Raw genomic sequence first — 26,726 nt, forward strand, 5'->3', positions numbered from 1 at the left:
CGTGACATCCATTGAACTCTATGAATGAAACTCTTCTATCTTAGAGTTAAATGTTACCACTTGACTACTAAAAGCCTACTAAGACATTTTAAAATTGAGATGAGCTACTTAGCTTATATGACTTGCTTATCTCCTGCAAAAATCATTAATTGAAAAAGAATATAACAGGAAAGAAAATACTAAAATTGAACCATATACAGGGACTGAAAAGCCTATAAAGTTCTAACTTAGGATGTGGGCTACAAGGGAGTACTTTGCATAAAAAAGAAGTCCTTTTCAGTGACTGGAAATTAGCAAATGGTGTTTGTTGGCCAAAACACAAACGTACATGTTGGCATGATGAAGTGTCATTAAAATCACACCAGTGCCTTCTGCTGGAAGGCAGCCATTAAGCTTTTCAGGTATCCAGCTACACAGCTGTCGTGGTTTAACCCCAGCCAGCAACTAAGCACCACACAGCCGATCGCTCACTCCCCCTGCCCCAATAAGATGGGGGAGAGAATCAGAAGAGTGAGAAACACTCCTGGGTTGAGACACGAACAGTTTAATAATTGAAATAAAATAAAGTAAAATAGTAGTAATAATAATAACAATATAATAATAACAGTAATAACAATATACAAAGCAAGTGATGCACAGTGCAATTGCTCACCACCCGCTGATCAATACCCAGACAGTTCCTGAGCAGCGATCGCTGCTCCCCAGCCAACCCCCCCCAGTTTATATACTGAGCATGACGTCATATGGTATGGAATAGCCCTTTGGTCAGTTTGGATCAACTATTCTGGCTGTGCCCCTTCCCAGCTTCTTGTGCGCCTGGCAGAGCATGGGAAGCTGAAAAGTCCTTGACTAGCACAAGCAGTACTTAGCAACAACTAAAACATCAGCGTGTTATCAGCATTCTTCTCCTACTAAATCCAAAACACAGCACTATGCCTGCTGCTATTTTTATATTATAAAATTAATATAAAATATTAATATAAAATATAAAAATTTTATATTATAAAATATAAAATTTTTATTATAAAATTAACTCTCTCCTGGCTGAAATCAGGGCAATAGCAGTAGTGGAAGCGGCCTGGGTATAGCTGGAGTGTTCTCCTTCCCAGCTGATACCATGACCAGCAAGAGCTAGGCCAGTCTAATGTGCCTATGAAAGTTTTGCAAGGACTCTGCTGAACAAGTTTTCTTTACAGATGGTTCATAGGTGAAACTGTGAACGCACCACCCATGGCCCTTCCACAGTTCACTTTGGTTAATAAACAATATGAAAGCTAGACTTTGAAACAAATATCAGAATTGTTTGTTTCACCATGTTGGAATATAAAGAGACAAGAATCCTCGGTGTCAATAGTCACACATTGTGTAGCAGGATGAGGGCTGAATGTAAGATCAGGTAAGAGAGAGAGAGGTCCGTAATAAGCACGAGGCTGGATACTTGCAAATAATTCATAGATCAGTTGTGTTTTGTAGAAGATAATGTGAATCTTATGGTAGTATACTTATAAATTAAATTCACATGATGAAATATGACTGTGAGTGATGCTGGAAATGTAAGCCTCACATTAATACTACCTAAAATTTGTGTTTCTTTTAAGACTTAATGTTAGTGCTTATATACACATTGCCTTCCTGAGCAGGTCAGTTTGTAATTTTAATGTGTTATTTATTTTACTTAAGGAATCAGCTGGAGGGGATATTCAGTCTCCTTTAACGCCGGAAAGTATTAACGGGACAGATGATGAGAGAGTGACGCCGGAAGTGACACAGAACTCAGAACCAAGGGCTGAACCAACCCAGAACGCATTGCCATTTACCCATAGGTACAGATTCCATTCCCACATCCTGATTAAGTGATACCTGTCTGCTTCCTCGTTAAAGGGACCTTCTCCTGTATTGTGTGGAAAAAACCAACCCTTTCCCCCCCGAAAATGGACTGGCTTTCAGATTTGCAATATAATCATTGTTTTAAGAAAAATATATGTGAGAAGATCTCTTGGAATAAGATTTGGGGAACATTATAGTTTAATCAGCTTAACACGAGCCCTTGAACACTGGTTAGTGCATGTGTCCCTTTAACAGGAAGCATTATTTCAATGTCTGAGATCTTAGTAAAATTAACTGCTTCGTAGAATATTCCAATTAAATTATTTTTGCACGCATTCTTTAAATGACTGATAGGACTGGATGTCAGCCTTTCACTGACGAGTTGTTGGAAGAAAAGGGACTCTTACAACACTTCTGGATTATGAAGTTTAAAGCAGCCTTTAATTGAACAGTTCTCTGACAGTTGAAAACATTTTTCAACTTTTTTTCAAAATATGAGAGAAGTATAGTTCTGCTTCAGACTTAATTATCATTTGTTGCACTAGGAATGCTGTGCTCTGTTGTTCTTTAAGAAAGGTAGGACTTTTTATTTGATGATACAAATAATGAGTTAAGGTGGATATATCTTGCCTATTAGAAATTATTGTAAATGGGTCACTCAATAAAACACATAATGTATTGAGACCATGGAGAGTAACTGAAACATTTAATAAACTTAGAACAGAGCTAGAAATACTAGATTTATTTTTCTAAACATTGTGTAATTCAGTTTAAAAGGAGTTTAAGATCTCTTGATCAAAGGTTGGGGAATACTAGGACATCAGATATGTCATGCAATTCAGAATGAGCAGAGACGGAATTGGAATTGTGCAGGACTTCTTGGTTTTTGTAAGAGAATAATACTATTAAACATATCTGGAAAAAATAATATACATTTTCAAATGAGAAAAAAATTATACTTTTGCACTAATTTTTTAACAGAGTTATTGTGTTTATTTTTATACTTCAACTGTCACCAGTGCATCTATTACATGTTTTAGAAGAGATGGTGTTTTGTAAGAGTGCTATGTGCATGTTGAAGGAGTATTACAAATGTTGCACATCTATCAGTGTTCTGTAATGAGTTCATTTAAACTGTTTGTGTGTTGGAATTCTCTATCAATATTTTTGTGAAAAGGAGTTGTTATAAAGTCCACACATGAGTAGTGGTGTTTGTTTCTTTAAAAAATGAGAGCTGCAAGATCTCCCCTGTCATTCTGCGTATGTAAATGTTTTCTGGTATGCCAGTATAGTAACTATGCTTTGCTCTGCATTGAGCATGACTGAAGATATGTTTTGAAACTATCCAGTTGTAATTTTTGTGGTGTAGAATAGAGGTTACAAAACTTTTCTGTGCTTTGCATTTTCCTATCTACTTATGTATGCAGTGTGAGTGCCTGGTGTTAGTTTTTTGTCCTGTTAAATACCACTAGCTAGAATTGGTTTTCCAACAATAACTCTGCATCTTGAGGGTCACTCCTCATGATGATTCTCAAAAGACCAGAGTTTTGTCTTGCTAATGGTAGCTTCAAGTTTGTTAGTAAGCTATTACTGAAGAAAATGCAAATTCTTAAACCCCTTTGAAATAAATTGAATTTTGGACTAGATAAGGTTTTTATTATAAATAAATAAAGACTATTTATTTATTATAAATAAATAAAGATGCATGAAGTGCATGAAAGAGATGGAAAGTGAAGCCTCCAGGATTGTGTTAGTCTTGGTTTTTGTGGAGGCATTTCATAATACTAAATTGGCAAGTAGGTAGACATATCTAGCTGCTTGTGCTGGCTGAAAGGGTGTTCTCTGCAGGCAGCCTGCTTGCCCTGATTTCAAAGAAAAAAAAAAAAACAAACCTTACACCCCGATTGTTGGAGGCTCCCTGGGCTTTTTATGTGTCAGGTGTAAAGAAAGGGATTGTGCTCCTCCTTGGTCCTTGCCCTTCTGACGATGCTGTGTGTTGGTGGCACTCCATGTGTGACGGAGAGGAGTTGCCGAACTGAGCCCCTTACTTGTCCACCCTGGTGACTCCTGCTGATCACTGAGCCTCTTCCTCCTGCACCCTGCCTTTCAGCAAAGGTGAAGTTTAGCCAGTACTTCTGGGTGAGGAAGGTAATGCTGGAAGGGTATTTGAGTGTAGTCTTGTGCGTGGCAATGCTTTTTGCATATTTGCCTTTCCTCCAGGAGACTGTTGATCAATTGCTGGGCGCTTTTCAAAAGAAAAGGCTTTGTAGTCTTCCCTCCAGAGAGTTCAGTTGTAGGGGACATGAGAGTCACTGAGGCTGGCTATGCTTCACTGAAATAACACTACCATAGCAAGTTCATTTCTTCCATAAATAGGAAGGCTATTGTCGTGGTTTAGCCCCAGCCAGCAACTAAGCACCACGCAGCCGCTCGCTCACTCCCCCTACCCCGATGGGATGGGGGAGAGAATTGGAGGAGTAAGAGTGAGAAACACTCCTGGGTTGAGATAAGAACAGTTTAATAATTGAAATAAAGTAAAATAGTAATGCTAATAGTAACAGTATAATAATGATAATAATAATAATGATACACGAAGCAAGTGATGCACAATGCAATTGCTCACCACCTGCCGACCGATACCCAGACAGTTCCCGAGCAGCGATCGCTGCTCCCCGGCCACCCCCCCCAGTTTATATACTGAGCATGACGTCATATGGTATGGAATAGCCCTTTGGTCAGTTTGGATCAACTATTCTGGCTGTGCCCCCTCCCAGTTTCTTGTGCGCCTGGCAGAGCATGGGAAGCTGAAAAAGTCCTTGACTAGCATAAGCAGTACTCAGCAACAACTAAAAACATCAGCGTGTTATCAACATTCTTCTCCTACTAAATCCAAAACACAGCACTATGCCTGCTGCTAGGAAGAAAATTAACTCTATCCCAGCCGAAACCAGGACAGTATCCACCCCTTATTCTATACCATCTACGTCATGCACAGGCCCTCCCCTTTCCAATGTGTTCCAATTAATCACCACCGCTTTCCCTATCTTGATATACACACAGATATCATTCCCTTCGTCTATGGCCCATCCCTCTAAAATGTCCATTGAGTTCATTTAGCCCATGACTTTGGGTTCCATCTGTTATCACAGTCTTTCAGAGCAGGAGAGGTGGTGTGCAGTGTTGGACTGTTGCATGCTGAAGTCAGTTCTCATTCCAACATGGTTTCATCAAAGTTCATTTTCATTAAGCTGGGCAATTCTTACTGCAATACCATTGATGCGGCATATAGCAATCATAATATATAGTATTATATACTTAATGTTAACCTACTATATTATTATATTAACATGCAGTTAAGAGATAACATATAGTTAAGAGATAACATACAGTATTATAAAGCAATTAATATTATACAATTCAGTTCATTAGCTATTTTCACCCAAAATCAAATTGCCTTGAGGTACACATTGGGCTTCCCCATCCTTTCGCATCACCCACCAAGTGCACCCAGGTCCTTGAGCAAAAGCAATCCCACGAATGGGTTTGCCTTTGCCTGAGGGGGAAGTAACCCAGACTGTCTTCCCCAGCATATTTTTCATGTGCACTACAGGAACTTTATCTCCTTCTACAGTACGTAGAAGTTTTGATTGGGCAGGGCCAGCTCGATTGGCAGATCCCCTGGTGTTGACTAACCAGGTGGCTTTTGCTAAATGCGTATCCCAATGCTTAAACGTCCCACCACCCATTGCTCTCAGGGTAGTCTTTAACAATCCATTGTATCGCTCAATTTTCCCGGAGGCTGGTGCATGGTAAGGGATGTGATACACCCACTCAATGCCGTGCTCTTTGGCCCAGGTGTCTATGAGGTTGTTTCGGAAATGAGTCCCGTTGTCTGACTCAATTCTTTCTGGGGTGCCACGTCGCCACAGGACTTGCTTTTCAAGGCCCAGGATGGTGTTCCGGGCGGTGGCATGGGGCACGGGATATGTTTCCAACCATCCAGTGGTTGCTTCCACCATGGTGAGCACATAGCGCTTGCCTTGGCGGGTCTGTGGGAGCGTGATGTAATCAATCTGCCAGGCCTCCCCATATTTATATTTCAGCCATCGTTCACTATACCCAAGGGGCTTGAACTGCTTGGCTTGCTTGATTGCAGCGCATGTTTCACACTCATGAATAACCTGTGCAATACTGTCCATAGTTAAGTCCACCCCTCGGTCACGAGCCCATTTATACGTTGCATCCCTTCCTTGATGGCCTGAGGCGTCATGGGCCCACCGAGCTATAAATAATTCACCCTTATGTTGCCAGTCCAAATCCACCTGAGCCACTTCAATCTTAGCAGCCTGATCTACTTGCTGGTTGTTTTGATGTTCTTCAGTGGCCCGACTCTTAGGTACATGAGCATCTACGTGACGAACTTTTACAACCAGGTTCTCTACCCGGGCAGCAATATCTTGCCACAATGCGGCAGCCCAGATTGGTTTGCCTCTGCGCTGCCAGTTGCTCTGCTTCCATTGCTGCAGCCACCCCCACAGGGCATTTGCCACCATCCATGAGTCAGTATAGAGATAAAGGACTGGCCACTTTTCTCTTTCAGCAATATCTAAAGCCAGCTGGATGGCTTTCACCTCTGCAAACTGACTCGACTCCCCTTCTCCTTCAGCAGTTTCTGCGACTTGTCGTATAGGACTCCATACAGCAGCTTTCCACCTCCGATGCTTTCCCACGAGACGACAGGACCCATCAGTGAACAGGGCATATTGCTTTTCATTTTCTGGCAATTTATTATACAGTGGGGCCTCTTCAGCACGTGTCACCTCCTCCTCTGGTGATATTCTAAGGTTTTTTCCTTCTGGCCAGTCCATGATCACTTCCAAGATTCCTGGGCGACTGGGGTTTCCTATTCGAGCCCGTTGTGTGATCAATGCAACCCACTTACTCCATGTAGCATCAGTTGCATGATGTGTAGAGGGGACCCTCCCTTTGAACATCCAGCCCAACACCGGCAGTCGGGGTGCCAGCAGGAGCTGTGCTTCAGTACCAACCACTTCTGAAGCAGCTCGAACCCCTTCATATGCTGCCAGTATCTCCTTCTCAGTTGGAGTATAGCGGGCTTCGGATCCTCTGTATCCCCGACTCCAAAACCCTAGGGGTCGACCTCGAGTCTCCCCTGGTGCTTTCTGCCAGAGGCTCCAGGTAGGGCCATTCTCCCCGGCTGCAGTGTAGAGCACATTTTTAATATCCTGCCCTGCCCAGACTGGCCCAAGGGCTACTGCATGAACTATCTCACGTTTAATTTCTTCAAAGGCTTGTTGTTGCTCAGGGCCCCATTTGAATTCATTCTTCTTCCGGGTCACTTGATAGAGAGGGCTTACGATCTGGCTGTAATTTGGAATATGCATTCTCCAAAAACCCACAACGCCTAAGAAAGCTTGTGTTTCCTTTTTGCTAGTTGGTGGGGACATAGCTGTTATTTTGTTGATCACATCCATTGGGATCTGACGACGTCCATCTTGCCATTTTATTCCTAAAAACTGGATCTCCTGTGCAGGTCCCTTGACCTTACTCTGTTTTATGGCAAAACCAGCCTTCAGAAGGATTTGGACTATTTTCTTTCCCTTCTCAAAAACGTCTTCTGCTGTGTTGCCCCACACAATGATGTCATCAATGTACTGCAGATGTTCTGGAGCTTCACCCTGTTCCAGTGCTGTCTGGATCAGTCCATGGCAAATGGTGGGGCTGTGCTTCCACCCCTGGGGCAGTCGGTTCCAGGTGTACTGAACACCCCTCCAGGTAAAAGCAAACTGTGGCCTGCACTCTGCTGCCAAAGGGATGGAGAAAAATGCATTAGCAATATCAATTGTGGCATACCACTTAGCTGCCTTTGACTCCAGTTCATATTGAAGTTCTAGCATGTCTGGCACGGCAGCACTCAGCGGCGGTGTAACTTCGTTCAGGCCACGATAGTCCACTGTTAGTCTCCACTCCCCATTAGACTTTCGCACTGGCCATATGGGACTGTTAAAGGGTGAGCGAGTCTTGCTGATCACTCCCTGGCTCTCCAGTCGACGAATCAGGTTATGGATGGGAATCAGGGAGTCTCGGTTGGTGCGATATTGCCGCCTGTGCACAGTTGTGGTAGCAATCGGCACCTGTTGTTCCTCAACCTTCAGCAACCCTACAATCGAAGGGTCCTCTGAGAGACCGGGCAAGGTGGACAACTGTTTAATTTCCTCTGTCTCCAAAGCAGCTATACCAAAAGCCCACCGGTACCCTTTTGGGTCCTTGAAATACCCTCTCCTGAGGTAGTCTATGCCAAGGATGCACGGAGCATCTGGGCCAGTCACAATGGGGTGCTTTTGCCACTCATTCCCAGTTAGGCTCACTTCAGCTTCCAGTACAGTTAGCTGTTGGGATCCCCCTGTCACTCCAGAAATACAAATGGGTTCTGCCCCTCTATAGTTTGATGGCATTAGCGTGCACTGTGCACCAGTGTCCACTAGAGCCTTATACTCCTGTGGGTCTGACGTTCCAGGCCATCGAATCCACACAGTCCAGTAAACCCGGTTGTCCCTTTCCTCCACCTGGCTGGAGGCAGGGCCCCTCTAACACTGGTCACAGTATTCGCTGTTCACTTCCTGTAAATGTGAATCAAAAGTCCCCTGATCAAGGTCGGAAGTAAAATTAGCCCTCTTACTCTGTCTTGGGAACTGCTCACTGGAAACTGGAGCTGCAATTTTCCTGGGAGAACCTCCTTTTCTAATAGTTTTTCCTTGCAACTCACGCACCCGTGCCTCTAAGGTTGAGGTGGGTTTTCCATCCCACTTCCTCATGTCCTCTCCATAATCACGCAGGTAAAACCACAGGGTGCCCCGTGGTGTGTATCCTCTATATCCTCTCTCTTGAGCATAGGGACGTTGACTCCTAATGGCTGAGACACTGGTCCGTGCAGGTGGGGAGTAGGACAGATCCTCTCTGAGTTGTTGGAACTCTTGGCACAGTTTTTCCACAGCTGAGACACAGGCCTGTAGGGAGGAAGAGAGCTTTTCTTCGTAGTCCCGGAGTTGTCTAGCCACTTCATCCACCGTTGGTGCCTCGTCGTCTTTCCAGGCTAGTATTGCCAACGAGTTGGAATACGATGCTGGTGCGCTCCGTACCACCTTCCGCCACATGGATTGTGTGCACCTGACTTCATCTGGGTCTTTGGTTAACCGCTCATCATTCAGGTCACTGTAAATCACCTCCAGCACGCCTAATTCCCTCAGGTACTGGATACCTTTCTCTACGGTGGTCCATTTGCTTGGGCGGTATAAAACATCCTCCTTGAAGGGATACCTTTCCTTCACGCTTGACAGAAGTCGCCTCCAGAGGCTGAGCGGTTTTGCCCCTTTTCCAATTGCTTTGTCAATGCCCCCTTCCCTGGAAAGGGATCCCAGCTGCTTGGCTTCCCTACCCTCTAAATCCAGGCTACTGGCCCCATTATCCCAGCATCGGAGCAGCCAGGTGATGATGTGCTCGCCTGGATGACGACCAAAATCTTTTCGCATATCTCGCAGCTCACTCAGGGATAGGGATCGGGTGGTCACCATCTCATTTATGGGTTCTTCCTCCTCTGGTTCTCGTGATGGCCCTGGTTCATCTTCATCCCTTACTAAACGAACTGATTTCCTCGTGTATTTTTTCTTCTGTATAGGGGCAACTGATACCGGCACAGGTTGGTTCTCTGGTTTAGCCACAGTGTCTGTCACTGGGGTTTGAGTAGCCGCAGTGCTCATGGCTGTGGCTGGAGTAGCCACAGTGCCTGGGGCAGGGGTTTGAGTAGCTGCAAGGCCTGTAGTGGGGGTTGGAGTAGCCGCAGGGCCTGTAGTGGGGGTTTGAGTAGCCACAGTGCTTGTTGTTTTGTCATCAGATCCAGAGACCTTCTCTTTCTTTTGAGGGTACTGATTAGCGTTGACCACGGCTCGATAGGCATGGGCCAGTCCCCAGCATGTTGCAATGATTTGTGTCTCTCTGGAGCTACCAGGGTGACAACATACTTCTTCCAAATACTTTACTAATTCTTCAGGATTCTGCACTTGTTCAGGGGTGAAGTTCCAAAACACTGGAGGTCCCCACTGCCCTAGGTACTTGCGCATACGTTCCCACACACCCTGCCACTCATAACTATCCAGCCTTGGGGTAGATCTCTGGATGGTATTTTTAAACTGCTTACTGACCTTTATCAAAACGGAAACAACATTCCCAAGAATTATCAATAGAAGTATCTTAACTGCCCAGGGGTGTTCAAGATACAGGAAAGTTGTTGTAATGAAGGAGGAAACATCATAGAAGAAAGCAGCAAAGGTGCCATTCTGTATTTCCTCCACAACAAGCCTCTCAGAGTAAGAAGTATAATTGCTAACTCTCTCTATAAGATAGTACCAGAAGTACAGTAGTGACTTCTGTATGAAACCCAAATACCAAAGAATGCTCAAGGTCAGGGTTTTGATAAGGAGCCTCCCAAGCAAAAGATCATGAATCACTGCAGAGCATAGCACACTACACAAACTGACAGCAAGCTTTAACGCATGCTGCAAAAAAAAGAACATGGTGCAGATCAGAAGAACTAATATCGTGACCGGCAACTGTTAACAGACTCCTTAATACACTCTGGTTAATCTGTTGTTATCTCAAACCCTTCGAGCCCCACGTTGGGCGCCAAAAAGGACTGTCGTGGTTTAGCCCCAGCCAGCAACTAAGCACCACGCAGCCGCTCGCTCACTCCCCCTACCCCGATGGGATGGGGGAGAGAATTGGAGGAGTAAGAGTGAGAAACACTCCTGGGTTGAGATAAGAACAGTTTAATAATTGAAATAAAGTAAAATAGTAATGCTAATAGTAACAGTATAATAATGATAATAATAATAATGATACACGAAGCAAGTGATGCACAATGCAATTGCTCACCACCCGCCGACCGATACCCAGACAGTTCCCGAGCAGCGATCGCTGCTCCCCGGCCACCCCCCCCAGTTTATATACTGAGCATGACGTCATATGGTATGGAATAGCCCTTTGGTCAGTTTGGATCAACTATTCTGGCTGTGCCCCCTCCCAGTTTCTTGTGCGCCTGGCAGAGCATGGGAAGCTGAAAAAGTCCTTGACTAGCATAAGCAGTACTCAGCAACAACTAAAAACATCAGCGTGTTATCAACATTCTTCTCCTACTAAATCCAAAACACAGCACTATGCCTGCTGCTAGGAAGAAAATTAACTCTATCCCAGCCGAAACCAGGACAGCTATATTCTGCTCTGGCATTGCCAGTACATACTTAACCTTGTGAAGAACCAAAAGGAGTGGTCCTCAGTTTAGGCTGGAGTGTAGGGAAGGCATGTGTGGGGATGCACAGCAGGAGCCGGGGCAGCCATCAGGCAAGTGTTGGAGCTTCATGGGCAGGATGAGGTGCCGCGGCACTGCACGGTGAGGGTGGCTGGTGAGGTGGGAACCGCGTCGCTGCCAAGAGGGTTGGCAAGCTCAGCTGAGTGCAGGTGTCTCTGCGGCAGAGGGCAGGGGTAAAGGTTTGAAGGGGGCTGCTGTCAAAACAGTGGTATAGGTAAGGGGTTTTCATGTCTTTGTATGAACTGAAAGGGTCTGACAGGAATTAACGAGGTCAGAAATCACAGGTGTGGAGGTCATGCTTTAGTCTACATCTTAATACTTGTCATTTTTACTCTGCACACCTGAAAAATGTTCAATTTGATTTTATTATAACATGTCCTCACTGGCCAGATATGTCCTCTTCTGCAAGCGTTCTTCTCTGCTCTTCCTACGTCTTAGTGTAAGTAGTTGGGGCCTGTTATTTCAGCAGCGTAAGTGTAGACTACGTTGGTATTTATAGTTATTTTCTGACCACTTACACCCAAAAGCCAAAAAACAACATTACCCAAGTCACCAGAATTTTGTTATTAGAACTCAAATTTCTTATTATTTCAGAAAATAATTATAAGTATTGAAATAAACATTCTCCGGTATATATCTAAAATCCCATTCATACCCCATAAGCATAATAAAGCAGAAGTCTAGTTGCTTTAATTTATCCTCATCTGGAAAGTTCTAATGCTGTTCACAAGCAGTGTAATTCTAGTCAATTGCTTGAGAGCTAAGGATATTAAACAGTTACGAGCCTTGCACAGAAGGTAAACTCTTGTAATTAAACATCTTGCCTTTTTTTAAACTATCTATGATGGTTAATGTTGAATTATTAAGTAATATTATGTGGGAACTCCCACATCCTATAATATGGTATAGCCTGAGCACTGCTCTCATAAGTAAATGTTGCCTGAACAAATGAAAGTAAAATGTAGCCTAAGTCCGGCATTAGAATTTTAAAAAATCGTGGCTGAGACACCGATCAGTCCTTTTCTGAATGATAGCTAGTCCAGGAAGGCTTTTTGCTAACAGAAGCTAGTTAAATCTAATATTTCAGATAATTAACACTAAAAAAAGTACGTATTTTTATTCTTAAGTAAGTCTTAGTTTCCTCAGACATCTTCCTTGTTTAAAAAATATTTTCCACATTCTTTAAGTTGTGATTTTTGTTTTTTCCCAACTGAAAACTGTTGTTCATAAAATGGGGTTTGGAGAGAAAAAAGTTGCTAAAAAATTTTAACTACTTCTGATGTGACTGGCTTTTAAATAAAAGTTTTAATCCTGGTGGTGCATAGTATACAATTCCTGGTCATCTGAATGAGCACAAAGAAATACTATACTAAGCTTATTCAGCCTTAGAATATAAATCAAATATTAAAACGGAATAGTGTATCTGGCGAACTCTGAAACTGCTGCTTGGGGCTTTTTGGTAACTCTTTCACCCTTGAAGAGAATACATTCGTTTATAATAAGCTTTATTCCATTTTTGGCACCTTATGAAGCTGATAAAACACACTTTCAGAAACAAAACGTAAGAGGATTCTTCTGGGACAATTCTTGAAAGTCTTCAATTTTCTGTCAACCGTGACTTGAATCTGTTAACCTCATTTTTTCTTGTAATACATAAACTTGGAATTTCTATTACATAATGTTTTGATCAGACAATATATATGTGTGTGTTTGTTACTTGTTCGTTAAAATTCCTATTTTTGTATTCAAACAAGTTTTAATAGGGAATTTTGACTCATTGCCTTAGTGAAAATGGACTTATTTCAAATGATGTTTATATCTCAGATATGTTATTGTCTAGATAGCTTACAATTTAATAATGCTGCATGTAAATCCAATGCTGTACAACAAAGAAAAAACAGAAATCTTGCTGCTAGCTCATGTTTCTTCACTGAGTTTTCATTAAAAGTTGTATGCAGAAATCTGTTTAGTAGATTTTTCACTTTGTGTATTAAAACTACTCACTTCTACAAGCTTAAATATTTTAGTTATGCTACAGTAAAGGTACTTTGTGGATCATGCTGAACTGTTAAGTTGGCTTTAAGCAAAAGTTTTGAGTTAGTAGTTTTTATGGTGTTTTGTAATTTGAATTTGTACTCAAATCCTAGTATTTGGATGTTCTTTATAGGGTTACACATAGCTTCCTTACCAAGTAGTCCTGGGGGGGTGTATTACTTTTTTTTTTAATTCTTGGTTTTGAATGTTATTTAACCTGATCATAAGATAATTTCTTGTTGTGAGGAAGCTCAGGAGTTCTCTAATCCAAGTTCCTGCTCAAAGTAGGTCGGCTATGAGATCAGACCAGGCTGCTCTAAGCATTATCCAGTTGGGTTTTGAAAACCTTCTAGAATGGTGACTGATAAAACCAGGCTTTTTAAAAAGGTTTCTCTGTAACATAAAAGGCAGTAACTGTCTTCACATTGCACAGTACTATAATGAACTGTGGCATTGTAGGGCAGACTGGAGGAACTCTGGTAAATTCAATTACTCAGTTGAGGAAAGATTATTATTTCTTGAGACACACTCAGAGAAGAGACTCAAAGGTAATATGTTCCTGCTGTCAGTGTAAGCAAAGAGCTGGTTAATATAGCAACTTAGATATAGGGCTTGACTTCACCTCAACCAACATGTGTTTGATGTTGTGAAGGTTGTAGGAGTACTGTTCTTTGGCCTCTTGTGCTCCACCGGCAAGAGCCTGGTGGTCTCTGGAAGAAGCACACAGGGAGGGATTGCTCTCCCATCCATCCCTGACCCAGTTCCTGCTGCTTCCCACACTCCTGCGCTTCTGCCTAAGCTGCTGGGATCTAGCACAAGTAGGCTATCCTTCAAAATAGAAGTTCTTGCTAGGGAATTATTAATTTGAAAGGAAAACCTTACCTTGTGTTCATGTAATTTTTTTCCTGTCTCTGACTTTCCTGATTGTGACAATTTCTAAAAATTCTTTAAGCTATTTTTGGAATACACAGTAAACCATTACATGGCTTTAAACCAGTAACAGCGTAATACAGCTCATCCTGTAACATTTCCGTAAGATATCTCTAGTAATGGAAGGAGAGGTGGAGAGGACTTGTACCTGCTATTGGAAGAATGGTCATGGTGTATCTGTTGCTTAGCTTTTCAAAATGAAGAAGCTCTGCAGCTAATAGAGCTAATTTTAATGGCTGGGGGAATGGATGGGAGCCAAAACTAAAAATAGCCTAACACTTAAGAGAGTAATTTCACCATCTCCCTTGTGCACCTAAGCACATTCTAGTTTGGAGCATGTGAATTACTACTTCCTGCCATTTATTTAGGGAGAGCTCCAAGGGGTGGTTCAGACGATGTGAGCTGGGTGTTTGAAATTAGATGATATAAATACCATCCTCAGGGACAAGCGAGCACTCTTGAAACATATTTGTCAAGTAGGTTCGTAAAAGAGGAATATAATGCTTACGCAATCTATTAAAAAAAAAAAACCAAACACAAACCCCCCCCCCAAATCCGAACAAAACCAACCACATACTACTTGCACTATATAACTTTTCCCCCCTTTAATCGCACACATAAGAAAAAAAAGCCCAGTAAAAATTAAAAAAAAAAAAAAAAGAAACTATTTACTTAAGGAATGAACTTTCATTTTCTAAAATACATCCATTGTGTTCAACCTATCCAAAGTCATATTAAAAGATGACATTAGAAGATGACATTATTATAACATTAATAGATGACATTAGAAGGTGATATTAAAAGGTGATATTAAAAGATTGTTAATACTTCAGCAGCTGTAAACATTGGCTCGGTGAATTGAGATATAAGACATTTAACATTCAATCAGATTCTGCAGGGTGAATGGTTCTGGCTTTTTTTGGTCATGTGCATTAATTCACAATCATTAATTTTGTTAGGTATTTTGAAGAATACAGTTTTCTGAAATTTCTGTTATTCATTTTAGGAGTCTACTCTTAGCACAGAGTGACTTTTTTGTCATTTTTAGGCATTGGTGGAGGAGCTATTCTCTTTATTCTAGATTTTCCTAGTAATTTACTAGAATAATGAACTTCTATTGTGCATTTTGGTAGTAGTGTGTATACTTGTTTAAATTTGTAAGCAGTGTCTGTGAGGTTTGTTTTGTGGTATGATTTTGTACATATACTATTTAGAATCTGCTGTTTTGTGAGTTGTAAGCTCAACCATGCAATCATCTTTTCAAGAAGAAGAATTAAAATTATAGTCATAGAAGATCTTATGTAGACAGTTGATACCTCATGTTTTCTTTACTCCTACTGCTATCAGTGGTTTTGATGTTGTTTAGTGTCATCATAGGAAACCCTTCAACCAGCAAGTAGGGATAAACTGCAAACTGAACTTTCCCCGGACACCATGGGGTCCAAGGTGTTGTCTTTAATACACCTGAGGTCTCTCTGGGTAAATTTTGCTGAAGCTAGGGCGGCATTTCCGACTACAACCAGTGTCTCTTCAAACATTGTTTTCAAAACTGAGAAGTATCATTAGTATCAAAGAGAACAGACACCGAAGAAATGCTGCAGGTCTCAATGCACTGCTCTCCAGAAAAAACACAATGAAAAATTTGGAGAGGAAATAGGCACTTTGTAGACTTCTTTTTATTTTAAAAAAATCATCTGTGGAAAGACTTAATACTTTGAAACTACAATTGTCATGCTTTGTTTGGATTGGAAGCCTCAGTGCATACTTACCATTTTTCAGCCACCCAATAAAGAAACAAAACCAGAAAGCCAGTAACACCTGAAGTAACCAGGGAAGAAAGAACCACACAGGTATTCATCCCCTGAGTCTCAAATGAGTTTTGCGACAGTCATGACCTTTGAAAAGAGAAGCCTTTTGTGAAAAACAAAGGCAGAGGGGATGTTTTGCAGGACAAACGTATTTTTTACAAAGTCTGATCACTCAAACTTCACTGTCTGCTCGTAGGTTAGGAAAGTTATGCATGAAAGTATTTCATGACCAAGGTGACGTGAACCATTCAGGCCCATACCTTCAGCCTGGGATTAATTCTTGATGAGGAGGTGGGGGGCTTTCTTCAGAGCCTGGAATTTTGACTGTTTGTAGCAAGACTTTCCTATGGCAGTCTGTTCTGCAGGTAAGAATATCACACAGTTGCACCCCTCTGCACACACACATGCTTTGCCTCTCCAAAGAGATCTCTTCAAATTACGCCCCAACAGCCACTCAAAAGTATACGTCAGAACATAAAGGCTCCTTGTAGCTGGTGTGTAGCTGCTTCATGTACAAGAATTAGTCCACTTATCTTTACCAACACAAAATACAACGCTTATGCAACCATCTATATGGGTAGACAAATGCTAAAGAAACTTTTCCAGACTTGTTCATTTACTGTTTTCTGCCTCTAAATGGACTGTAGTTTTAATCTGGTTCTATGAAGCTGGAGAATAGTCTAGACTTGGGTTTCAGCATACATATTCCCATCCATGTAGAAATTATTGAAAAGGTTACACGGTTTTAGAGGAAGGAAATTAAAGAGAATTGAAGATTTGTGGCCTTCAGATCACTCTTAAGTATGCAATCTGCATCACAATTTTATTTTGATTCTTGTGTATTTTACTCATTGCAAGGTTCACTTATTGTCAACTTTGGATTATTTTGTAAAATCAATATGCAGAACATGGATGAACTTGTGTAACTTACAGTCATTGTAGTCATGATAGAATGCCTGTCATATTCCTTAGAAGTAAAGGAAATTGAAGTGTTGCTGAACAGTTTTGAGTTCAAAGTCCACAAGCTAAAAAAAAAAAAAGCTTTAAAAAAACTCAGAAAGCAAGAGAAAACTTGGCTTTTTTGTCAGTTTTGGCATATTGAAATGTTTTATAACTCATAGCAACAATATATTCTCAAAATACAGCCTTGCTCTTTTAAAGCCCACATAAACCTGCCCCGCAAAGCCATGCTTTCTTGAATATTTGTGAAGTGTGTGTTTTTAATGAAGAAACATCTCCTGTTGTTCAGTTGCTCGAGTACTGGAATATTTTCACTTAAATCTTTTATGACGAGGGTGATGAGACACCAGACCATGCTGCTCAGAGAAGTTGTGGATGCCTCATGGTTGGAAGTGTTCACGGTCAGGTTGGATGGGGCTTTGAGCAGCCTCTTGTAGTGAAAGATGTCCCTGTCCATGGCAGCGAGGTTGGACTAGATGATCTTTAAAGGTTCCTTCCAACCCAAACCATTCTATGATTCTGTAGCAGGAATTAGTTTCCTGCTTTACTGAGAAGACAGGAGCTAAAATGAAGTAATCTGAAACAAACAAAGAAAAACAACTCCAGCAAAACAACAACAAAAAAAGCCCAAACCTTTCAGTTAGTGTCTCTTTTCAAATGGAGGCTCTTTTTGTTTCCAAGTCACTTGGACCCTCTATGTCTGTGCCAGGTGTAGTGTCTCCTCTGCTCTTCTGAAAATTTCTGTGTTGCTGTACCTCATCTGTCTGTTCTATTCTAAGAGAAAGGACATGTGTTAAGTCTTTTAGGCAGCAGAGCCAAAACCAGTGGAATACTTGGGGGAAGTATTTTTTAAAAGGAGGAAAAAAGAAGTCTGTAACTGAGTACGTTTTAGTGAAGTTGAAGCTCCATCGAATGCATCTGACTGATACCAATTTAGTCCTTCTCTTACTGATACCAACAAGTTACTCTGCCTTCTGTGTTACCTCAGGTGTAGTGGTAGATCATGAGATACATGGACTTCTCATATGGGAAGCTGCACATATATACACATAGATGTCCACTTCTGAAATCTTATATGTGCTGTGGGGTTATGGTTTCACTGCCGTCTGATGATAGACATACAGCTATGATGACAACATTAATGACTAAACAATTACTATTCTTGAAACAGTGTAGAACTCATTTTTCTCAAACTTTCAAGCAGAATATAAATAAACATACCTTCATGCTTCAATGACTCACACTGGAGATGAAATAATCAATTTACTTTATAGATTTTTATATTCCTTTTAGTCTTTTCTGTATTACTCCCTTATTAACTGCACTCTTCCTTGGAGAAGAGGTACACTGTTGTGGTTTAACCCAGCAGGCAGCTAAACACCACACTCTGGAAACAGAAATCAGTCTGGCTAGCACCATCTTCTGCAGATGTTTAAGCTTAAGAGCCTGTCATTCATTTTATTCTTACTGTCATTTATAAGGATACTATTAGATATGGGGTAGGGGAATTTACATTACATCTGACCTGAGTTACAAGATGCCAAGCATCTTAAGTCATGGAGTGTTTCCACTTTAAGTCTTGGTGAATTATTACTTGTGGGTTCACCTGTGGTTCCTTGGATCCATGGCTTTTGCCATTATAAAGTGCTTAGATGGTGTTAATGAAGCCCGTATCGACTCAAAAATTAGCTGATTTTTAATCAGTTAAATAACTTTCTCCTAGGGCATTGACCATGAAAGTCAGAGCCAATGATAGCTGGCAACAAATATTTAAGTTACAGATTCTTTTCCTGTTGAAGACACGAGACGGATGTGCTGCTGTGCCAAATTCTGCTTGGGTTGAAAGGAAGCAGAGATGGAGCATAAGTTTAGGAGGTGGCTGCAGCTCCTATCAGCTACCTCTCTGATGCCATAGTTAAAGCTTCAGAATTAGCAACTGTACCTTGAGCAGCTGGTATGGGCTCCTCCAGCGGTCACACAGAAAGGAGGACTGGATAGAGCTGTATGAACACTTCTGTCCCCTGGAATATTTTTCACTCCCAGGCACATGTGGCTTAGGAACTACTGACTTCTCCAGTTCAGAGCCAACATACAGTTGTCTGCGTGGTGCAGAGAGATCATTGTGAACTTGATGAAGCCACTTTGCTGGTCTTAGATATTTATTGATAGGATTCAGCCAAATGGATTACCTCTGCCCACTTCTTGAAAGAATGCATATTGAAAAACTAAAGTTTGACAAAGCAGAGAAAAGCAGTTTAGAGAACTCACTCTATATTAAAAATACATAGCATGAGGACTAACCTAGTATATTTTTTAAAGAAATGTTTCATATTTAAATGAATCCCTTATACAAAAAATAGCTTTCATCAAAATTGTTTTTTTCTAGAATTTATCTGGAATAGAGCTGACTGAAATTCATAAGCTGTGTAGCTGTGTATTCTTTGAGGGATCATTTTGCATCCCTGTAAGAGATGTAGGACAGAGGACCAAGAGCTCTTAATTTTCACATGAAGTAAAAAGCTTGGTTTCAAGTCTAATCCAAAACATCCATGCTGTTTTACTAATATGATACTCTTTGGAGTGTGTTGTTTTTGTCAAATGACTTAAGATTGCTAAAGATTTCTCCCTTATTTAGAGGTAGGCTTTACAAGTAAGCCTAGTTAAGGTAGTAATTCCTTTGGAGAATGCTGTGGCTGGGGTCCTCTGTGGGGAAACCAGCAAATTCTGCCACATCCACATGACACCAAGGTTGAAAAATTACGCCTGAGGGGCTTCCATAGTGCCTGATGCATTTCCTCCTAGGCTGGCGCCTAAGACCGGTCAGGTGAAGTGCCATCTCAGGATACTTAACCTCTCCTAGCTTTTAAACATCTAAACCTGGGGAGGATGGGTTTCAGCCACTAAGTCCTCTTTATCAGGTCCAGCCTTAAATTGTACCTCCTGCCAACATTATGATCCAGAGTTGTGTTTCCTGTTTTCTATGGAGGCAACACAGTGTTGTGTTCCCCAGCATTGCTGTCCCCCTTCCATGGCTGGTGGGCTGTTTCATTCCCTTTCCCTACTCTAGCATAAGCTGCTGGAAGACTAGAGTAAAAACTCTTTCACCAAGTAAAAGTCCAGAGTTGCTTTATTGTAAGCCATTTCAGAATGTGTCTGAATGCACAAACAGTATTCAGGCTACACCTGAACAAGTTTTGTTATTGAACATAATTGTGTCATGCTGATTATTTTCTGTCGCATTATAGTAGGCAGACCCTTTGCAGTAGAACTCGATAGCATCAACCTACTTCCTGCAGACTTAGGTAGAGGTTAGGGGCAGGCACACATAAACATAGAAGTGGAATATTTTGTCCGTCAAAAATAGGAAGTACTTAATATATTCTTTTCTTGAGGTAAGAGCTTAAAGAATAAAACAGGGTAGACAGCTAAATGGAGATCAACTTTTCCTGTAGTTTTCCATCAGCTTTATGCGTTAGGGAAGCCTTCTGTACATAAAGAGTCACATTTTTTGAGTTCTTTTAATATCACTGTAGATGCCAGTGACATTTTGTAGTAACAGGCAGAAAGTGGTTTGTGTTGATCAGTGATTTGATCATATAACAGGGGGCTCTGCTGAGATGAATTTAAGTTGCTGAATAGCACTTTGGTGAGATGTGGACAACTGGCAATTCATAAGCATCTTCAAAGTATTTCACAGTGACACCAAACAGCCATCAAGTTTTGTCTGTAATGAATTGGCTTGGCACAAATCACCAATGAGCTAAAATATAAGAAGGGGTTTTTTAATCAGCTCTTAAGCCTTTTGGCAAATGAAGGAAGCTGGAGCTGGGTGAAGGTGCTGAAATAAAGTGTCCGGGATGTCTAGGACTCTGTTTTCTCAAGTACACAATAATAAAACATTACATGTAGTCTGTTTGTTGTGATGAACTTCAATTGTAGAGTTGTTGCTTTTGCAGATTTTACTCTGTGGCACTGTGGTGTAATGATGTGCTGTCTTGCTGTCATGAAATGCAAGGGATTTGGTTTCGAAGTTGAAGTTAGAATAGTGGAAATTATTCTTCTGGGAGACTGCAACCACATAGGAAATTAAGAAGTAATTTTATTTAAACAACATGGCTCAGACAAAAAAAAACAAACCAAACCAAAACCCTAAAACTGAATTGACTCAATTGTAGTAAGTTATCCAACTTTGTAGTTTGCCAAAAGAAGAAAAAGAAATGTTTTTTTTTCCCCTCACTATAGTGAAAATAGGTATAGAAATAAGACATGGGTTCATTGAAGCCAAATGCTTTTTCATGTAGGCCATACATTCAGATTAAGTTGCCCTGAATTTTAAGAGGATAGCTAAAGTAGTTTCCTACATGCCCGAAGTGTGATCTAACTGATCACTATGTATGACTGCGGCTTACCTGTTCACTTTATTTAGGAAATACTCTGAAATTTAAAACTGATGTAATTAGATGACAACACTGATTGTGTAGCACCTTCTTTCTACACTCTCCAGAGATTTTAGTATTCTTGTTTAATTCTACTTTAGTGCTGTAGGGATCATTTGTGCTGGGCTTATGTTCAGCACAGCAGGAGGCTCAGGAAAGCTGGCTTTTAAACATCATTACATCATGCTGCTTGCCCTATCCTTTTCCTAGTCTAGGTGCCTTATCAGGGCAAGTGAAATAGAGCTTGCAATATTAGAAAACAAATGTGCTGAAACAATGCTGCGGCACATAGGCATAGCCTCATGAAAGGAAGGGAGTTCAGCATCTGTTCTGCTGTCTGTGAATTCGCAACTAGCAAAACTAACGTGCAACTTCATGCTCTTGGCATCCCTGTTGGGTTTGTGACGAGCTAAGTGAGATGGGGTGGGGAGAGAAGTGGGGAGCCAAGCTTTGTATTCTTCTTTGAAACCGTTGCATCAATTAAGTGTTGAGGTGGGAAGAGCGGGTCTATAAATTATTGCCTTTTTAACTTCCAGCTGAGTTTTTGAGCCAAATCATCTGACCTATGCATTATTCTGAATAGAAGCTGAAGGAAACCTAAGATGACTTAGTCTAGACTGAGTAAATAAGAACTAGCAACTACCAGTGAATTAAGGAAGGTGCCATGTTAGGCTTTTCTTAAAAACTGGAATTTTTTTACAATACAGGAGAGAGAAAAGCTTACATGGGGACTGCTTCCTGTGAGTGTTAATCTGTAATTCATAGAAAAAGTGACAGTATCAGAGACTTCCCATGTATTAAATTTAATCATCAGTCCCTTTACCCAACTCACTACTCTACATGTGGCTGCAATTGCTCAGAGCATAGCTTTTACTGTCTTCACTCTATTGTTACAAAGCTGAGAATCCCTGCTGAGCTCCATAGAATCGACCTGTAGCTGCAACAGCCTCATGAACCACATCTACACGACTAAATAAAATGAGCCTTGGCACTGAGGGCTGCGGGCTGAACCATTTCCACGTTACAGCAATGACACTGGATCTCTTCTGCACCCATGAGGTGTCCTTGTGGCTGTAAGACACAGTTACTGTTTTGTCTGGAGTCCTTTTCCAATTCCACATACCTGCCATGATTTGAGGGCTGCATTGCCATGCACCAGAGTGGTACTCCCATTGCACAAGAGCACGGATGTGCATTGCATGCCCAGAAGTGTTTCAGATGGACATGGAAGGGTTGCAGATCACATAAAGCCTTGGAAGACTGCAAAGATGGAAGGGTGCTAAACCTGACTATGTGCAAACTGTGGGATCTGTCTGGCCAGCTGACACAGACCAGGGCAGTTTGTGGAGGGTGCAGACTCCTCCGTCCATATGGCCTTCAGAAGCTCAGGGCTTTTTGGCCCTGTTTTACTTAGTGGCAGAGGTATGGTTACTGGGAAAAGAATTGTTCCTTGTCCTTACTACCACAGCGTTTTTGTGGTGAAGCTAGGGAAGTTTCTCAAACTCACCAAGGTGTAATTGAGAGCACAGTTCAGTGAAACTCTTAAAATCAGAATAGCACTCAATAAATGAGAGCCCAGGTGAGAGAAGTGTAGGGCAGTCAAATACTCTCTTCTGTTACACCGCTGACAGAGTGCGGATTGGTTCAATGCACACACAAATTGTTCTTATAGGTAGGAAACAGAGTTTTATCTAGCCAGGGGCCTCAGCAAAATTAATCTATACTAATTCAAAGTGTGAATTTACAGTTAAACTGCTTTAAATTCTTGTGTGTACAAATGAGTTCCAGAATAAAAGTGGTTGTAATTCAGATCATGGTCAGGGTCACCATGTCCTGGTATATGACATGCTGATAACCACATCAGCTACTTGCTTTCATAAAATGATTAAGTGCCATAAGGAGCCCAAGTCAATTTGACTTTCTTCACAGCCAAATACCTAGTCATTTTAGAAAATGGGACCTATGTTCCTAAATAACTTAGGTTGCTTTTGAAAAATGTAGTTTTATTGGAATATTTGAAGTGTTCAGCACCATAGCAACAGTAAGGAACTATGCCTAGTGTTTAATGCACTAAAAAAACATATAGGGTATCAGCTGTGAAAAATATGAGATACATTACAGGTGCAAGAATAAACTACTTCCAGTGATACCAATAAGCAATTTCAATAAAGGAGCAAGGGCAAATCTTTTTTTTACTTTTTCAGGCTATGTGATAAAATTTTAGGTCTGGAATGTCTCACAGGCATGAGAATAAAATACTTGCAGTGATACTGATAAGCAATTTCAGTAAGGGAACAAGGGCAAGTCTTTTTTAATTTTTCAGAGTCTGTGATAAATGTTAGGTCTACAAGGTTTTTAATGTTTAGTGCAAAAAACCCTAGAAACTGATTAGCTATGCTTGCTCTTGCAAAGGGCTAAAAGTTATAAGACAGAGTTACTGCTTTGGGTTTATGCTCTGTGGCCTTCATGAAGAGATAACCTAGTGTCTCTTTACTGTATAAAATGAAATGACTAAGACAAAAATGAGATCTTTTTAAAAGAATAAAATTAAAGTTGAGCTTCTTTAGAGAAATCAGGGATTTTCTTAGTGCTACTGTGATGATTCAGGTTAAATACAAGTCTTATGCATTGTGCTACAGTGTACAAAAGACATGCATAAAACTGTTTTTAAGAGTGTAAGTTTAATGAGAAACAGAGTTTAAATGTCACCTATGTAAACACATCCAGAGTATACTAGCAGACAATACAAGAAGCTTGGAAACTTTATTGTTTCTTGTGGAGAAGAATGACTCTACTCTTTGTCCCCCACTTTAATTTGGGTCAGGGCTGGGATCTCAGTCCATGATTGATAAGGATCATAGCTGAAGCATTAATTTTGTGTTAATACCCAATCTTTTGCATCCCATGGTGTGCCTTTCAGGAGCTCTTCTGTTGCTATTGACTCTTACTGTTTCAGTAAGCAGTGAACACCACCATACTTTAGAATTTTTTTCTCTGGCTTTGTTGTCTTCTGCAGGAATACCTTGCTGGGTTACCATAGAGAATATTTCTGTGAAATTCTCCTTCCTTAAAAAGAATTCAATATCCAGTCTATTCCTCAGTGATAAGCTTCCATACTGAAAGGCAGTCTGTGTTGTGGTGGTTTCTATGGGGCCTGTGGTGAATGAAGGCTGTATTACAAAATACAGAACACGGATTTAGGTGGTGGATCTAAATAAAGTATAGCCACCAATTTGCATTGTATAGTGGTCTGTCATATAGTGGAAAGAGTATACCATTACTCAGCCTCTTTGGTCATCTTCATCTGTCAAGTCTGCAAAGGTCTTGACCCTTCCCCAGTGAGCTGATAAAGCATAGCACAAGAGGTGCCTGAGAACAGGACTGCCTGTAACAGAACTGGCAAGGGAACTCTTCTGTCCATGAGCTGCACAGATACTTCAGATGATTCAGAATCCAAGAGCATGGTCAAACTTAAAAGCTAAATGAAAGTGAAAGATCATATATGAAACACCTTGAACGAGAAATCTGTAATAGCTCCATAAGCAACCCTCTACCCAAATTTGTAGAAAAAGCTTCTGCATTTCTGCCTTCTACAGTGACATAGAAATTAGGAGTTCAAGCATATTGTAGCTCTGAGTTAAGCACAGGGGTGTGCAAAACAAAACAAAACAATACGTTCTGGATAAACCTTCAACATTTGTAGAGAATGATAGACTCTCAGAAAAGTCATGCTCTCATCTGCTGATTTCAGCCATTCAGCTGCCTTTCTCACTTTCCACTAGATGTGTGTGGCTTTGTTATTAGTCACCTCACTTAAAGTACGATGTGCTTCAAGGGCCTCCTTCATCTTTTTTACTATGATCGAATTTGTCATTTAACCCATCTAAAGAGCCTATTCACAACTATGTTTCCCTAGTGTTGTGCTGATGTAACTCCATTGAGATCATGTAGATACTCCCTATCCCAAAGGGAAGAACAGATCTTTCATGCTCTGTTAATGTTCCCACTTCTCTCCCCACGGGAGCTATTCTCTTTTGCTAAAAATTCTTTTGAATACTCTAATTAAGGATAAGGATCTCTTTGAATATTAATTAGTTTTTCATTGGCCTCACTCAAAATATTTAACTCAAAGCAATTTCCTGGTAATTATCTCTTGATTATAACTTTGAGAGGATTTACCCTTTTTTAATAAATTCCAGTTTATCAAATAAGTCTTCCTTTTGTATGTGTCCAGTTAATCACAACTACAGATAAGACAATAAGCAGTAGCTGTGAAGAGGCAATTTTGGTTTCTTTCTTAAGTTTTCTTCTTACAAAAGCTGCCATTCTTACTGTACATTTCCTTCCTTTGCTGGTCTTTAATTACTTAATGATACTGTTGATGACTGTGTCCCTCATGCCCATAAGTTCAGAGTCAAAATTTTGAGTGGCTGAGATCTACTGGGCCTGTACAAGCAGACAGCTTTGTACGAAGACTAAAATGGCAGAATAACTCAAAATTTTTCTTTCTTGCCTCTTCCTGGCATGGTGAGATAGGACCTGATCCGTTCCACTGCACTTTCTTCAGCTTCCCACTTATTCTAGGACTCCTAATTGGGTATAGTTAAATAAATGACAAAACCTTTTTCTGTTTCCAATTTTGCTTTGAGTGTTCAAGAGAGAGGGAGAAATTTCCATGTCATTAACAAGGGCATATGGTACGTTGGACTAGCAGCAGGACAAACTCTAAAACCATCATGTTTAAATCCTTTCTGTCATGAAGTAATTTCACACATTTAATAGATGGCCACAGAAGATGCCTTTTGAAATCTCTGAAAAGGGGTGAAATTCCCAGAATGCCTGCTTAAAATTTCTTCTAAATCACGACATGAAGTGAGGAGCTTCTGTCATTCTTGGCATGAACGAAAGGAGGATTCTTGTGAGCTTTTAGGAATACCTCGAGCAATGCTGCACTCATCCTCTGTGCCAGCCGAGTCAACATCTCCATCTGATAGGACAGTCACATCATGCCAATGTAGGCAATAGCAAGCGTAGCCCATTGCAGAGATCTCACCCTTCCAGCCTGGGACCTCAGCATTATCTGAAACTTATTTCATATGGAGTATTTCATAAGGACCTTGTGCAGAATTGGGTTTACATAAACCCAAACGCTTGCCCTACACTTCCAAAGAGAAGAAGCTACACTGCTTGAGTTCACTAGAGCTCTTGGATGCTACTGTAGCAGAACCAAATCATTCACAATCCCCCTTTGCTTCTTTAAGCATGAAGAGCTGCTCCGTAAGGCTCACCAGCAAGGCTGTCAGAAAGGATCACCCTTTGCTGCCAGCACAGCTAACGCGTTGTTACCAG

At 41.0% G+C, this 26,726-nt stretch overlaps 1 protein-coding gene across 1 annotated transcript in view; it reads left to right on the top strand.

Annotated features, from left to right (window-relative positions):
* HOMER1 (homer scaffold protein 1) overlaps window positions 1-26,726 on the top strand; it is a 63,262-nt gene that overhangs the window by 10,661 nt on the left and 25,875 nt on the right. The window contains exon 3 of the mRNA XM_075726067.1: window positions 1,681-1,823. Coding sequence (XP_075582182.1) covers window positions 1,681-1,823 — 143 coding nt within the window. The remainder of the gene's footprint in view (window positions 1-1,680; window positions 1,824-26,726) is intronic.

Source organism: Pelecanus crispus, chromosome Z (assembly GCF_030463565.1).
Source record: "Pelecanus crispus isolate bPelCri1 chromosome Z, bPelCri1.pri, whole genome shotgun sequence".
Taxonomy (NCBI): Eukaryota; Metazoa; Chordata; class Aves; order Pelecaniformes; family Pelecanidae; genus Pelecanus; species Pelecanus crispus.